General features: G+C 40.4%; 1 protein-coding gene across 1 annotated transcript in view; it reads left to right on the top strand.

The window, feature by feature from the left end:
• The window catches only part of LOC139456275 (dynein axonemal heavy chain 10-like), a 99,866-nt gene extending 84,318 nt beyond the window's left edge, over window positions 1–15,548 (top strand). Inside the window, exons 63-74 of the mRNA XM_071237899.1 lie at window positions 1,088–1,191; window positions 1,513–1,668; window positions 3,852–4,190; window positions 6,369–6,569; window positions 6,855–7,160; window positions 7,404–7,575; window positions 8,183–8,314; window positions 9,987–10,198; window positions 11,075–11,242; window positions 12,316–12,496; window positions 13,092–13,237; window positions 14,306–15,548. Of these exons, the coding sequence (XP_071094000.1) occupies window positions 1,088–1,191; window positions 1,513–1,668; window positions 3,852–4,190; window positions 6,369–6,569; window positions 6,855–7,160; window positions 7,404–7,575; window positions 8,183–8,314; window positions 9,987–10,198; window positions 11,075–11,242; window positions 12,316–12,496; window positions 13,092–13,237; window positions 14,306–14,452 (2,264 nt within the window). The 3' untranslated portion in view covers window positions 14,453–15,548. The remainder of the gene's footprint in view (window positions 1–1,087; window positions 1,192–1,512; window positions 1,669–3,851; window positions 4,191–6,368; window positions 6,570–6,854; window positions 7,161–7,403; window positions 7,576–8,182; window positions 8,315–9,986; window positions 10,199–11,074; window positions 11,243–12,315; window positions 12,497–13,091; window positions 13,238–14,305) is intronic.
• The last annotated feature ends 666 nt before the right edge of the window (window positions 15,549–16,214 follow it).

Genomic DNA, 16,214 nt, shown 5'->3' on the forward strand with positions numbered 1-16,214 from the left:
CTTAAGACTTTAATGTTTGAGACCTCGTACTTTCCTACACTGCAATATGATATATAAACTTTAATAGTTTATGCATACTTGATATATGCAGTATGTTTGTATTACTAGAGTGAATGTGTGAGTGAGAAGTAGGTTATTTTCTGTAAAAAAAACAAAAAAACTAAGATGTACCAATAAGTTGTGCTTGTGTCATGGGCTTTCTGCCACCCTGGGCAGAAGCAAGTTTTATGTAACAGGTACTTCTTTTTAAAAACAATAAAAGAAAAAAATAACACAAAAACTCTCACACATTTGGTGTGAGACTCGCACATTTCCATCACAGGTCACTCTCTTTTGACCATAACAGGAAATTTCAAGGATTTATTATAAAATATAGATAAGAGCAATTCATAATACCGTATTCGACGTAATAAGCGCCCAGGGTGCTCTCAAAATTAGAAATAGGGGGCTCTTATTAGAATATTATTTTGGTGAAAAAAACAGAGTTGAAAGATAAATTTCGTGGTTTATGCTGACAGCCTGAAATGTTTATATACGGCAGATATATTTTTCCAGAATTTAATTGCCCATAATTGAGGGTGCATATTACACACGAGTGCGTATTATACACGACAAAATAGGTCTTGTGTACATTTATCAATCGGTAGGGGTGCTAATTGGGATTGTTCACTAGCCAATATATTAGCAAATATCGCCGTGGGCGCTTATTAGAGCGGGGCGCTTATTACGTCGAATACGGTAAACTTAAATCCAAATCCAAAATTCTGCTAAAAATACTTAAAATCATTTTCAGATGGAAGGCAGGGAGCATTCAATCATATATCAATCATAGCTGCCTATATTCACCTCAACTGTGGTTTTGATTAAAAATTGTGATGTTTAGTATTCTTTTGGATCACTTTTATAACTTAGATTTTAAATATGTTTTTGAATGTTGTTTTCCATGATGATTCTGTAAGTTCTCTAATCCTCATGCTAACCAGTTATTTTAAGGAGCCTTTTTTTTGTGAAATTTGTGCAACCTTTTCTGGAGTGAAGTTCAAATGATGCAATTGTTACATTAAGAGACCCTCACTGACTATTCCAGGTATATTTGAGAAGCACAAGCTGCTGTTCTCGTTCCAAATAACCATCAAACTGGAACAAGACCAGAGCCATGTTACCCAAGAAGAGCTGGATTTCTTCATCAAGGTACACAAAACATTGTCATCTGAGGTGATGCTACCTGCCATGCAGAGTTGTGTCCCTTAGACATACCAGGATCCAGTAACCAGGGTATAAATCCCAGGTCCAATATGATTGCATATTGCTATATCTACCGGTAGTCATATTTAACAATGTGTATAATTGATGAAATTTGGACCAAATATGGTTTGTATATGCTCGAAATATGGTCACCATTTATCATTTAGAATAATAAATTTGTCAAACTGATCTTGAAAAGCAGGAGAAAAGTAGCATTACTCTGACAGCTAATGCAACTATTATCAGTATAGTTTTTGTGTTGTTCAGGGTAACATCGCTCTAGAAAAGAGCAAGCGACGTAAGCCGTATCCTTGGATACCGGAGGAGGGATGGGAAGACTGCAACCGCCTGGTAGAGGTATTGCCAGAGAAGTTCAGTACACTACTTGATGATATTGAGAGAAACGAGAAGGTTTGGAAAAAGGTTAGTTGATCAACTTGTGGTACTACTGTTGAGATAATTTAGAAATTATCGGATCCGTGGGGATTCAGCATTTGAATAGGTCCCCAGAAACCTATGCTTGTGTCAAGAGGTGACATAATTGATCAGGTTGTCAGACGTGGTGACTTTCATTTAGCTTCATCTAAGTCAAGATGTGTCCAGACAAATATATCCGTTTTTCTTCCATGTCTTTAACGCATTTTATAGAAGTGAAGATGTGAGTTATCTCCCTTGGCAGGGTACTTGAGCAAGCTCCTCACAGCGATAGCCCGTTCACGGAGCTCTCTATACTATCGCTGCCACCAGTCAAAACTCCCCACTGTGAATAGGTGGCCACAACCATGCTTGGAGTTGAACTCGCAACCGAATGACCGTTATGTTTACAAACAAGTGACGATTGTCGTGACGCCGAATACACTTATCGCTGCTAAATTACTTTCTTCGTTTGTCAGTTTGAATTTCTGTTTCATTTGAACTACTGTGTTATTGATATAGTAAGAATGTAAGAGAGAAGTTGGTTGATTTTCTGTTAGTCTGCAATCTCGAACCAATCTGATTAATAAAACAACAAAGTAAATTCATCTGGAAAACATGGTCAGTCGTAAACCTTTTCAAAATGAAATATGATGGCATTCCCAAAGACAAAAACAAAAATATCAACATTACTACGTTTGGGGTTAGAGGGCAAATTTCAAGATTCTTGAAAGGCCGCGCCCACACTCGTGGCAGCGATGTTACCGAGAGTGTAACGAAGGTGTCACGCGCTGGGAAGGAGCTTGGGTACTCGAGCCCTGGACGTACGACTCTATACCAGACCTGTACTTGAGTACCGGAATGCCCATCAGTGCCTTGTACAGCATAGTGAATGTCTGTGTCATCACTGGCTTCCAGTGTCTTTCACTAGTTTGTCTGGCCAAGACTTATACACGATATAGCTGTATATATTGTTGAGTGTGGCGCGAAACAAGAAACAAACAGTGAATTATAAAGTTGTAGTTTCTCAAGAATCATTCAGACTTTACTATTATTACTCTCCTTTCAGCATGTGTAGGGATTGTCTAGGTAGTATATTAATGTTACCATTTGAATTTTTTTAACTGTTACTTCCAGTGATTACACATTTACATTTCATAACAGTAAAAACTAAACATAAAACTATTGTTTATTGAACTGCTTGTTTCATAGATAGATGTTGATGAAGACAAACACTTAGTCAAAAATCGTCTTTGCTGACAGGCTTGCTCATAGTTAGATTCACTCATCTTTTGTCACATATGTCCTAAAGTGCAGGTGTTAGAAACAAAAATGCTACTTGTCAACCATTTGAAATTTTTATCCCCCGCTCCAACGAAGATATTGAAATGGGTTCCGTCCCTGTGTGCATGTGTGTGTGTGTGTGCGTGTGTGCGTGTGTGTGTGTGTGCATGTGTGCATGAGTGTGTCCCGAAATCGTTTCCGGAGCATAACTCAGAAACCGTTAAATATTTCTCTATAAACTTTGCATGTTTACCAGACACATACTGAACTGGTGCCTTTTGCTATTTAGGAGTTTTATAAATTTTTATTTTTTACGTTTCCATTGCAACAAGTTGGACTTAGGTTCTACAGGGGTGGTGTTTGTTTCCAGAGCGTAACTCAAAAACCGTTAAATACTTTCTTACAAAACTTTGCATGTCTACCAGGCACATACTGAACTGGTGACTTTTGATATATAGCACTTTTAGAAATTGTTATTGTTTATGTTTCCATGACAACAAGTTGGATTTAAGTTTTGATATAGGATTGGTTTACTTAGGGAGTATAACAAATAAACTGTTAAATATTTCCTTGCCAAACATTACATGTCTATCTATAAAGCACATACTGGACTAGTGCCATTTGATATTAAGAAGTTTTAGAAATGTTTATTTTAGAATTTCCATTGCAGCTATTCTGACATGGGCTAAGAGAAATGTTGGGTCATTTACCTGTTTTTGGACCATAACGTGTTAAAATGGGCGGGGGATATAGATGACTTTGTCAACTATACGCTTGTTATATCAATATTTCAAAGTTTTCCTTAACATTAGAATTTTACATTTCCAGTGGGTCAGTGGAGGGCTCTTATTAAACCATCTTGTTGAAATAAGGTTCTAAATGTAACAATATGCTCTGATTTCTTGCAGTGGTACGACCATGACACTCCAGAATCTCAAACCTTCCCTCTGAAATATGAAGAATCTCTCACACACTTCCAACGTCTCATGCTCCTGAGATGTTTCCGAATTGACCGTGTTTACCGAGCCGTGACAGAGTTTGTTACCAAGGTGATGGGCGAGAAATATGTGACTCCACCAATCATAAGCTTCGAGTCGATCTTCGAGCAGAGCACGCCAATGTCACCAATTGTGTTCATCTTGAGTCCAGGGTCGGATCCTGCAAGTGATTTGATGAAACTTGCGGAGAGGTTGGAGTTCGGTACCAACAAACTAAAGTTCTTGTCCATGGGTCAAGGTCAAGAGAAGGTAAGCATGTTGAATTTATTAACCCTTTAACAAAGACAGTTTGTTGATAGTGAGGTAGGATTTATCAGTCGCAGACGTAACGTGTACGCGTGACGGCTCTGCCGTCTCTTGTACGCGAGACGGGTGCGGTCCGCAGTACTCAGTGAAGCGCTTGATACTAATTAAGTTGTCACCTGCGACCTCCGCAAAAGTAATTAAAGCGCTATGTAAAATCACCCACTGACGAGAGGGACCACAACAATCCACCCAAGGTCGTGACTGGCGGCTCGCGTGTGCATCGGGGCATCCGCCTTCCTATTTTCACATACCCTATTTTCGAACAGTTAAAACATGTCAACATGTCATTCTTGACTGGATACACTTGAAAGTGTACACGTCGAAGCTAGCGACCAGTTATCGCCATTTTTTCATGTTATTTCTGAAATATTCCGTGTATACTCGGACCTCGTGGTACCGCGGCATTCATCGTATCGCGGCATTTGTGATTTCCGGTCACGCGGACACGCCTTTTAGCGGGTGTCTGTTAATGACAATCAGTAACCAGGAAGTGCTCTCTCCGTAAACAATTTCAATTTCCTCGGAATGTTCCGTCTGCTGCAAGTTAGGGGTTATATATATATAAACAATAACAAGCTACCTGGATTTGTGGAATATGTTTCACACATGAATGAATTCTGTAGTTCCTGAGCTTTGACAAAAATAATTCAAAATATATACAGAAAAGACAAATGGCCATGGTCTTTTTTGTAAATTGGATGTTGCGAAATGACTATGTCCTGATCAGACCATGTGGCCCAGTCGCCTTAGGCGCCACAACTCACTGTGCAGAGTTGTATCCCTTGGCACACCAGAAACATATGATTGTGGGTTCGAGTCCCAGTTTGCCGTGAAAGGTGTGGGTTTCACCGAAGTGGTAAACATCTGAGACCTGTATCACTTCGGGCTTTCATCCCATGTTAAACTCACTCACCATAATATAACTGGAATACTGTTCAAGCTGCATCAAACCCATCTTCCTAAGCATGAGAGTTAACTGACTTAAAAGTCCAGTTTCCACCCTTGCCGAACTACCTCGATCGTAGCGCCACCAGTGGCTATTACCAGTTATGTCCCTTCTTATCATCTCCCTTGGACCAATCAGATTCCACCACTCGTATCACTGTGCGTTTGCTTCACCCAAATTGATGGGCGTCCGTCAGGACGATCTGATCGATAATCAACATCTATATTGTCATAAAAGGGTCTTACATAGCAAAATGCATCAAATCAAGTGAGCACCGTGGTTAAAAACATGAAAAGATTTGGAAAATATCTGCTGAGAACAAGTTGGCGGTGCACATGCTTTGCAAATCCTGCAAATGACCGAAATCTGCGCGACAGTTACGAACCAGATTTCAATTTCGGTGTTGCGATTTTAATTGGACTATGCATAGACTCATTAGTCCAGCCAAAATGTAACTCCATAATACCAGCCTAGTTCGGCAAGGGTGGAAACTGGATTTTTATAATGGTCAGTTAACTCTCTTGCCTCGGGAAGATGTGGGTAGGTCAGCCTGACTGTCACTGATTATGCAGATGTTGATCAGATCAGATGAGATCAGATCTCTGAGAGAAGTTTAAGAAGAACCAAGGCATGTCAGATTCACTGATGTAAGCAGCTGGTTCTTTCAATACCTTTATTTATAGCTAAAATGGATAGAATTATCATTAAACCGCCCGCACGTTATCAGAAATGAGTGGGCCACTGTAACTTGATAATGCCCTCATATTGCTTGACGACGGGCCATTATCAAGCCCGTTGTGAGGTGACGTCATAAGGTAGAGAAAGTGACGTCACGTATTATAGTGACGTCATCTGGTTTGTTCTATGACGTTTCCATGTTTGTAAAATGGGGTCAGTGACATTCGTGTTGATTGCAAAATTTTTAAAAACCGATGTTGTTGTTTCTTTTTATTTGATAACAAATTCCATCCATTTTAGCTATAATAACGATAACGCTATTTTTCAGGGCATTATCATATGCAGAAGCCCTCGGTCTTTTCAACTGCCCTCCTTCGTCGGGCAGTTAATGGAAAACCTCGGGCTTCTGCAAATGATAATGCCCTGAAAAATAGCGTTATCCTTATAATACAACTTGTTCAGGTGTCGGTGTCTGACCCTTATCCCTTTCTTTCCAGGTGGCCCTTCAGCTGTTAGAGACTGCTATTGCCCGTGGTCAGTGGCTGATGCTGCAGAACTGTCATCTGCTGGTCAAGTGGCTTCGTGACCTTGAGAAACAGCTTGAGAAACTGAACAAACCTCACCCGGATTTCCGTCTATGGTTGACCACTGAGCCGACACCAAGTTTCCCCATCGGTATACTGCAGAGGTCACTGAAGGTAGGTTGACTGCTAGGTACCAAGTTTCCCCATCGGTATACTGCAGAGGTCACTGAAGGTAGGTTGACCACCAGGTACCAAGTTTCCCCTCTGTATACTGCAGAGGTCAGTCAAGGTATCAAGTTTACCCATCAATATAGTACCAAGTCACTGGAGGTAGCTTTGCTGCCAGGTACTAAGTTTCCCGATATAGCTTGTAAATTATTAGCTAATTATAAACGTTATTTTCCTTTGCTGGAAGTGACATAGAATATATTTACTGTTAAAGTGAATCATTTTTTGCAGGTTGTGACTGAGCCTCCAAATGGCCTGAAGCTGAACCTACGTAGTACTTATCACAAGATCCCAGCAGCGTCGCTGACAGAGTGCTCCCACCCTGCCTTCCCTTCGCTAGTCTTCGTACTGGGGTTCTTCCACGCCGTGGTGCAGGAGCGCAGGAAGTACGGCAAAATCGGATGGAATGTGTCGTATGACTTCAACGAGTCTGACTTCCGTGTGTGCATGCAGATTCTCAACACGTACCTAATGAAGGCCCAGGAACAGGGGGATTCCAAGATACCCTGGGCCAGCTTGAAGTACCTCATCGGGGAGGTGAGCAGGAATTATCTTACAACGGGCCAGTAGTGCAGTAGTTGTAGAAACAAGTGCATTTATGGCTGGTTTATCTTGATCAAAGACAAATTTCATCATTTCCAAACTGTTATTGTATTTTTCATCAATTAAGATTTGGTTTACAGAATCTAAAAGTTTACAGAATTTGAATGCTTTTCTTCCTATTAATGTCTATAATATTCTGACGAATGGTTGATGAATGTTTTCCCATCCTCTCACCAGGTGATGTATGGTGGCCGGGCTATTGACGACTTTGACCGCCGCGTGCTACGGACGTACATGGATGAATACATGGGTGACTTCATCTTCGATACGTTCCAGCCTTTCCATTTCTATGTAGGAGAGGGCGTCGACTACAGGATCCCTGAAGAAGGATCCAGGGATGTGTATGTTGGTGAGTTTTGGAAACACATTCACCACATAGATTTTTGTGATGATTATGGGGGATGAATGTGCTTGATGGGTCAGGTGTGTAATGTATGATTGATAATGATTAATTGTGGTTATTGTTGTTATTATTATCATGGTGATGGTGATGATGATGATGAAGATGTCACTTTTCTTTCAAGGGGGCGGTCGGGTAGCCTAGTGGTTAAAGCGTTTGCTTGTCACGCCGAAGACCCAGGTTCGATTCCTGACATGGGTACATTTCTGGTGTCCCCCACCGTGATATTGCTGGAATATTGCTAAAAGCGGCATAAAACCATACTCACTCACTCACTCTCTTTCGAGGGGCTCAGTTAACACGCCAAAATCTGCTGTACAGATTTGTCTCCCTTAACCGATCTAGGATCAGCTGATTGTTGATTGTAATCTCTGATTCGACCTGTTCATGATCCACGATTTATCAAAACCAGGCTGAGGCATGTTAGTTTCGGTCAACATGGCAGATTTAGTAGTAAACCGGCATCACTATTAGCTTTCCTTTCACATGAGGCAAACATGCCATGACATAACTGCAATACTAATTATATAACTGACACGAATTCAATTTCTTCCAGACTATATTGAGTCCTTACCTCTTGCGAACACGCCAGAAGTGTTTGGCCTTCACCCCAATGCCGAGATCGGCTACTACACCCAGGCTGCCCGTGACATGTGGAGCCACCTGGTGGAGCTACAGCCACAGACAGGTGAGAAGGGAGATAACTCACTTGAATTGTCCATTTACCTTATTCCATAATCTACATAATACCTATGACAGGTCCATGATCGAGATGCAGGGTTTGCCCATACTACCCACCTTGTTCAAGCATATCATTTATTTTTAAAGTTTCATCAATAATAACGCAACTGCCAAACACAAATGGGTCCACAAAATATTTGCATTGATCGAGCATGTGTCATGATAAGTGCCTGCTTGCCGTAAAATTAGACTATGTTTGTCATGAGAGGTGACCAACGGGATCGAGTGGTCAGGTTCGCTGACTTGGTTGATGCATGTCATGGTATCCCAATTGTGTAGATTGATGCTGATGATGTCAATCACTGGATTGTCTGTCTTGATTACTGACAGAGCGCCGTCATATAGCTGGAATATTGCTGAATTCAGCATTAAACAACAAACAAACAATCATGTTAAGTGCATCACCTTTTAAAAAACTGTATCCTCGCTTCATACCTAACAGACAACCACATTACGACCGATCCCTCCACATATAGCTTATAAAACATGATAGTGATTTGAGAAAAGTTTTTTTAGGGGTAATAGAAATTTGATATCAAGAGCATTCTTGACTGCCATCTGATTTTGCTGTGAATTGTGATCATGATCCACAATTCATCAGAACCAGACCGATGCATGCCTGTTCACTCCACATCGTCATAAAGCTGCAGGGTGGTGGCGTAGCCTAGTGGTTAAAGCGTTTGCTCGTCACGCTGAAGGCCCAGGTTTGAATCCCAACAATGTGTGAAGCTAGTTTTTGGTGTCCCCCGCTGTGATATTGTTGGAATATTGCTAACAGCGGCGTAAAACCTCACTCACTCACTCACTCAGAAAGCTCACTCACTCACTTATAAAGCTGCATCACCCTGGGTTTTCTTTCCATATAAGGCGAACGCCTCCATGGTCTAGTAGATAGAGCATCTGCACAGAGAGTGTTAGGTCGGTGATTGGATCCCTGGCTACGTCTTCCCAAAAGACATCATTATGGTATTGTTTTTCACTTGCCTGGCTCTCGGCATTAAGGGAATAATGGTCGGCTCAGAGTTGGTACCGGTATGTCTGAGTGGGTATCCATGTCAAACTGCAGCTTGGTATCTCAGTGGACTAGCACTGCAAAACTGGCATAAGTCGGGGTTTATACAAGCAGCCACACACACACGTCGCTATGTAAGCGCAATCGTCTTGAACACAATGTTAAACCCCATTTCACCCCACCCCAAACAATAATGACATGTTTTATTGCACATACTATCACCCAGAGTTACCTGTCATTGCGATGCAGCTGGAATAATTTCAAACTAATGTATGAAACTTCATTCACCTACACACTTTAGTCTAGTGAAGCTGGGGAAAGGTCGCCCAGTCACCCAAGGGACCAGTCATTATTACAAGGGTGGGTGGGTCAGACGTTTTTGATGTACTGAAAATAATTATGTTCCCCTAATATGTGTATCATTTTTTATATATTTAGTCTCTCCTAGAGACTGTCCTTTTTTTGTTGACCCTCTCTGAATCCTTCTGTCCCATCCAACCCCTACAATAAATGACCAGTCCTTAAGTCGCCACATTTGGCTTTACGGGGTTTCAACCACTGTGCATATTATGCATGTTTTTTAAACACTGTGTATTTCTGTCTGCAGGTGAAAGTGGGTCTGGGGTGAGTCGAGAAGAGTTCATCGACAAGATCGCCACTGATGTTCTCAACAGATTGCCACAAGAATTTGAACTGGACAAGATTCGTAAGAAGTTTGGACTGGATATCACTCCTACGACGGTGGTCTTACTACAAGAGTTGGAAAGATTCAACAAGCTCATCAACAGGATGAGGAGATCACTGGCCACACTCAAAAGGGTATTTCTTTTGCTTTAGTACTTAATGTTTTCAAAGTACCGTATTTTCTTGAGTATAGTGCGCACTTTTTTTTCAAAAAAACACAGTTGTATAGAAGGGGATGCGCATTATACATGAATTAATGAGTTTTGATGTTTGTTCCCCCATGGAAAGACATTAACGTGAGCACATAACACCGGAAATACCATGTCAACAAATCCATACTAAAGTTCGCAAATTATTCATGTAATTACACTGTCTGGCTATAAAAAGTGTTCTTTGTATATCTGGACTTATGTTTGTAACTTATTTCATTAATTTCATTCAAAATTCCTTTTAATATTGTTTTAATTCATTTCGGCGATATCGTGTGTGAAGCAATCGCACAACTCACCGTTATTAACAGCAACCACGGTCAGATTACCGCTATTGACGCCTTGAAACGAACTTTAGTTGACAGAGAATGGATACATATATCATAAATGCCATACTTTGATTCGTTAAAAGTCATATTTGTTTTTGTTGGACAATTCTATGTCAACACATAATTCTCGCGATCACGTGCACGGGATCCTTGACGGTGACTGGTCAGACTGGTTCCATGTAAAAAATAGTACCCGGCAGCGATCAGCTGCTTCGCTTAGGGTTATTATTATTTTAAATATGTTTAGTAAAAGCTGCATCTAGATTAACAAGATATTGGAATATATTATTCCTGATAAAAAAATAGTTTCAGATACAACTTTTGCCGATCCTTGTATTAAAGTACTTTAAAGTACTGTATATCATTGGGTGTGTCTTGACCAAATCACCGGTAGATTGAGTGCGGCGTTAAACAACAAACAAACAAAACCTTCAAAACATGTTTGATACCTGAACTCCTGCCTTTCTATACAGGCTCTTGCTGGTGAGGTGGGCATGAGCAGTGAGCTGGACGATGTCTCACGGTCACTGTTCAACGGTCAGATTCCATCCATTTGGCGTAGACTGGCCCCCGATACACTCAAGTCCCTTGCCAACTGGATGATCCACTTTGAGAAGAGATACAAGCAGTACAACGCATGGGTAAGTCTTTCTCCGCATGTGTAAGGGATCTGTTACATAATGGAGCTGTCACGCATGGCTGGAGAGGAGTCATTTTTTGTCTTAAGCACAAACAGTTCTGAATATTAACTGACCTGAGTGCAGGGCTCTGTTCTACAAAGCGATCTTAGCACTACAAAGATTGTAAGCCTATGTTTAGCAGTGGAAACTAACATTTTTAGTCCACTAGTGAGTGAGTGAGTATGGATTTATGCCGCTTTTAGCAATATTCCAGCAATATCATGGCGGGGGACACCAGAAATGGGCTTGATACATTGTCCCCATGTCGGGAATCGAACCCAGGTCATTTGGCGTGACGAGCGAACGCTTTAACCACTAGGCTTCCCGTCCGCCCCTAGTCCACTAGTCCTTATAATGATAACATATAGCAAAATCCTTACAAAGGTCAAATTTCTACTAATTATGATGCATTTTGAGCGTGCCACTTGTTTGGGGGGAATTTTGCGTCTATAAGTGGCTTATTATCATTATTATTATTATTATTATTCCTACATTGACACACAATTAGGCAAATCACATATTGTAACACAAATTTTCTGTGTAGTATGCTAACAAGACAAGCATGAGATATTTACCTATTCTGCACATTATTATTTGTATTGTATAATCTGCCAAGAAACTTAATAACAAAGGACGTTCCCCTTCAAATTGATAATAAAAAACACTGGTAACGTTGAAGTGATTTTACAATCTCCCCTGTATTCACAACTTCAAAATGGTGGCAAATAAAAATATTTACTTTAGTATGTGGAACATGGAACATAAAAATATTTACTTTAGTATGTGGAACATTATAATCTGCATGTATAATCAGTGTTACATCACTGTCAAACACTGAAGCGCCGATTATGCGTATCGCAGTACGATAACAGTGCAATATGTTGCAAGACATCCTTAATCATTATTTTCAGTGGTCAACATTCATATTGGTAACACTGGTTTTCAATGAACTCATTAAATATACATAGTTGTTATTAGTGTTCTTAAAATGTACACAGGATAAATATTTGATTGTGAACGTCTGTTTGTGGCAGGTGAATGAAGGTGAGCCCTCTGTGATGTGGTTGTCCGGTCTGCACATACCGGAGTCCTATCTCACGGCCCTGGTGCAAGCGACATGTCGTAAGAACAGCTGGCCACTGGACAAGTCGACTCTGTACACCAGCGTCACACAGTACCAGGCCGCGGAGGACGTCACAGAACGGGCACATGCTGGTCAGTATACTGTGGACCCGTCAAGATCCGGGGTGGAATAGGTCTTCAGTAACCCATCCTTGCCGTAAAAGGCGACGATGCTTGTCGTAAGAGTCGACTAACTGGATCGGGTGGTCAGACTCGATAACTTAGTTGATGTATGTCATCGTATCCCAATTGTGTGGATCGATGCTCATAATGTCAATCACTGGATTATCTGATTCAGACTCGTTTATTTAAGACCCCCGTCATATAGCTGGAAATTGTCGAGTGTGGCGTTAAGCAACAAATAAACCAAAAAATAGCACACAGTGACATTTATAGACCCCAATTTTCAAACCCTTTTATATTATCAGATTGATCTGTAAGTTTATTTCTGCATCAAAATGAAAATTATTATATGTTTTTCTTTGAGCTATATCATAACCCTACCAAGAGTAGCCTGGCACTATTAAACTGGCATAGTTTGGACTAGTACAAGCAGCCACACACATGTGCATGCATGTCACTATGTGAAAGAAACAATCTTGAATGTGATGTGAACTGATTTCATCTCTCCTCTTGGAGCCATAAGCCTATACAATGCCGTGAAAGTTCCATGCGTTGCTGCCGTCAGGTTGTTTCGTGTACGGCCTGTGTCTAGAGGGCGCTGCCTGGGACAAGGAAAACACCTGTCTCATCCGTCAGAAACCCAAACAGCTCATTCAAGAACTACCAGTTCTAAAGATCATCCCCATCGAAGCTCATCGGCTCAAACTCCAGGTGAGTAGGTCACTTCGAGATAACTGGTATCAAACAAGTGAAATTGAATTCCAGGTCTGTGATTGGCTACACCAAGGTGATGACCTGAGGTCAGATTATGACAGACTATTTTCTTGACTGTAATTCATTGATGTTTCTCATGAGAGTGAGTTGAGTTTAACGCCACTTTTAACAGTATTACAGTTAAATTGTGGCATGTTAGCTTATTGTGGGAGGAAAGCCCGAAGTGATGCAGGTCTTAGACGTTTACCACTTCGGTGAAACCCATGAGCAGGGGTATGGTGCTGACAAACCTAGAAACATGATCGGGGCGAACCGGGATTCGAACCCACAATCATAGTTTTCTGACGTGCCCAAGGGACGCAACTCTGCACAGCAAATCACGGCGCCTTAGACGACTGGGCCACCCGTGCCCCTGATGTTTCTCATGCTTTAGTCAGAGTCACCTATGTCTCTGAACAGTTTATGCTTTTAGAGTGTTCCTGGATGTTCTAGCATCTTATCTAGTTTGCATTATCATCATTGTCTTGATAATCCACATATCGTGGAAACATTTTGTGAAGGCATCAGTAGTAAGAGAAAGATGGTGTTATGTATTAATGCACCACTGAAATCATGAAAATGTACAAAATGTGCATCGATTTGATGCTGAAATGGTGTGATTTTCAGGGGCTTGTTAAATACATTTTGAATCAACTAAGATAAATGACATCCGACAGACACTCGTGTAGTAATCTCTATAAGTCTGTGAGTTCCTGGTTTGGAAAGTGTTGTCAGGGTAGTTTTTAAAAGGATTTTAAAACCATGATAGCACTGACAAAAACTGAAAACAGTTTCTCCTAATTAAAGTGAGCAAGCTGTTTTGAAAAGGGTGATCGTGTAGTTTCGCTTAGTTTTCTTCACAATTGTCTTACATGTAATATTACATTTAAAACATCGAAAAGAAGTTTCAAACATTGATTCAGATATAAATAAATACCTGGTAATCTTTAAAAATGAAAAAAAAAGGATAAAAATGCAATGCTGTGTTGCCATGTAACATTGAGATAAATCTGTTTTGTTTTGCAGAACACATTCCGTACGCCTGTGTATGTGACCTCACAGAGGAGGAACGCCATGGGTGTCGGGCTGGTCTTCGAGGCCGACCTCGCCACATCAGAACACACCAGCCACTGGGTGCTGCAAGGAGCTTGTCTCATTCTCAACACAGATTAGATCACAACATGTTCGTCTTATAAACTCCCAACACTTTAAGCTTTCCATAGAACCTAAATCCCAATCATTAGAACCAAATAACTGTCAGTTCAGGTGATTGTATAGAAATGTTTTTTCATTCAAACAGAATGTTTAATCAATTTCTTATTTTGAAATGATTCATGGTCCATCATTGTCCAAAATGGAGAACTTATTCAATTAGAAGTTGTCGACAGGGTCATTAAAAAGGTTTATGCACATAAAATGTCCAAAGCCTGGCAAGAGATTATTTTCACTGGTCATCAGTATTAAATGTTACATTGTCTATAAATAATGATATAAGTGTTAAGTGACTGTTGTTTATGATGCTAATTGGTGTCATAGTGCTCTTAAATGTCAATTTCATTTGACCTGTTGTTGTGTTCAATTTTGTACATAGCTTCAACCGTGAAGCAGTATTGTATATTTCTTGTTAGAGTACTGTTGTGATATTTGTATTGATAATGTATGTTCTAAAATGTCATTTATTGATGTAACGACGGAGATATATGCATGAAACTCCATTCCGATTAAATCATTACAGTAATTCACAAAAATACAAATATTTCATCCAGTGTCTACAAAGTGTGTATATTTATTTGTGTACTTTTGTGCGTAGAGCTTTAGCTGTGATATGTTATATTTATTTATATCCATTGAAAGTATTTCTATCAAAGCATTCATTTATCATGTTTATCCTGAACTTGCCATGCAATATGTTGAAACATTCCGTCCAAATATGGTACCAAGATTTATGGTAAACACTATTCTATGAAAGTTCTAAAAGAGTTTGTATTATTGGGTATGGTTTGGAGAGTTTTTTTCCACCCATCAAAACCTTCTCAAATCAGTATTTACTGTCTTCAGATGACCTCAGTTGGTATTGTGACAATGAACTGTACTAAAATTCAATGGTCAGTTCCTTTAATTCAGAATTATAAGAACTCACATTGTGCCAAACATATAAATTCATTTGTCATGAAGTACACCTTGTGGGATTTTTTTGTTGATATTGAAACAGTTTAAATGTTTTTTGATTTTTTTTGTTATTCATCTCACACAAAACTGTGTTTTATTTTGTATGAAAAAGAAAAAAACCTAAAAAAGAATGAATGAAAATAAAATAATAAAATATTATCGGTTTAGTGTTGTGAAAAACATGGGGACACGGATGGCCCCGCGTACATTCACTGTGGATTGTGAGACCCCAGATTTCTCTTCATTATAAGCCTTGGCAATATCAGGTCTGTGTTCACTGGCTTCACCAAAGTGGTCAATGTCTAAGATCTGTGCCTTTTGAGGACTGACCTCCTCCATGCATCTGCCCGAAGAGCTTGAGGTTGGGGGTTCGATCCCGTCCTTGTCATTCCAAAAGACGCTAAAAATTACTCTGCCTGGCGCGCCGCCTTCGGGTCTAGTGGTAGAGCGTCCGCCTGGAAAGCGGAAGGTCCAGGGTTCGATCCCTGACTGTGTCATACCAAAAGACGTTAAAAGATGGTACTTGTTTTAACCCTGTCTGGCGCTCATCATTAAGGGGCTAAAACAAGGACTGGTCGGCTTGGAGTCAGTATACTGTGTCTGAGTCGGGTATTCATGTTAAACTGCGGCATGGTATCTTAGTGAACTAGCACTATAAATTGGCATCAGTCCGGACTAGTACAAGCAACAAACACACACACACACACACACACACACACACACACACACACACACGTATATGCACGTCGCTATATAAGTGCAACAA

The sequence above is a fragment of the Haliotis cracherodii genome, unplaced genomic scaffold (assembly GCF_022045235.1).
Source record: "Haliotis cracherodii isolate W230 unplaced genomic scaffold, xgHalCrac1.p SCAF_11, whole genome shotgun sequence".
Classification (NCBI taxonomy): Eukaryota; Metazoa; Mollusca; class Gastropoda; order Lepetellida; family Haliotidae; genus Haliotis; species Haliotis cracherodii.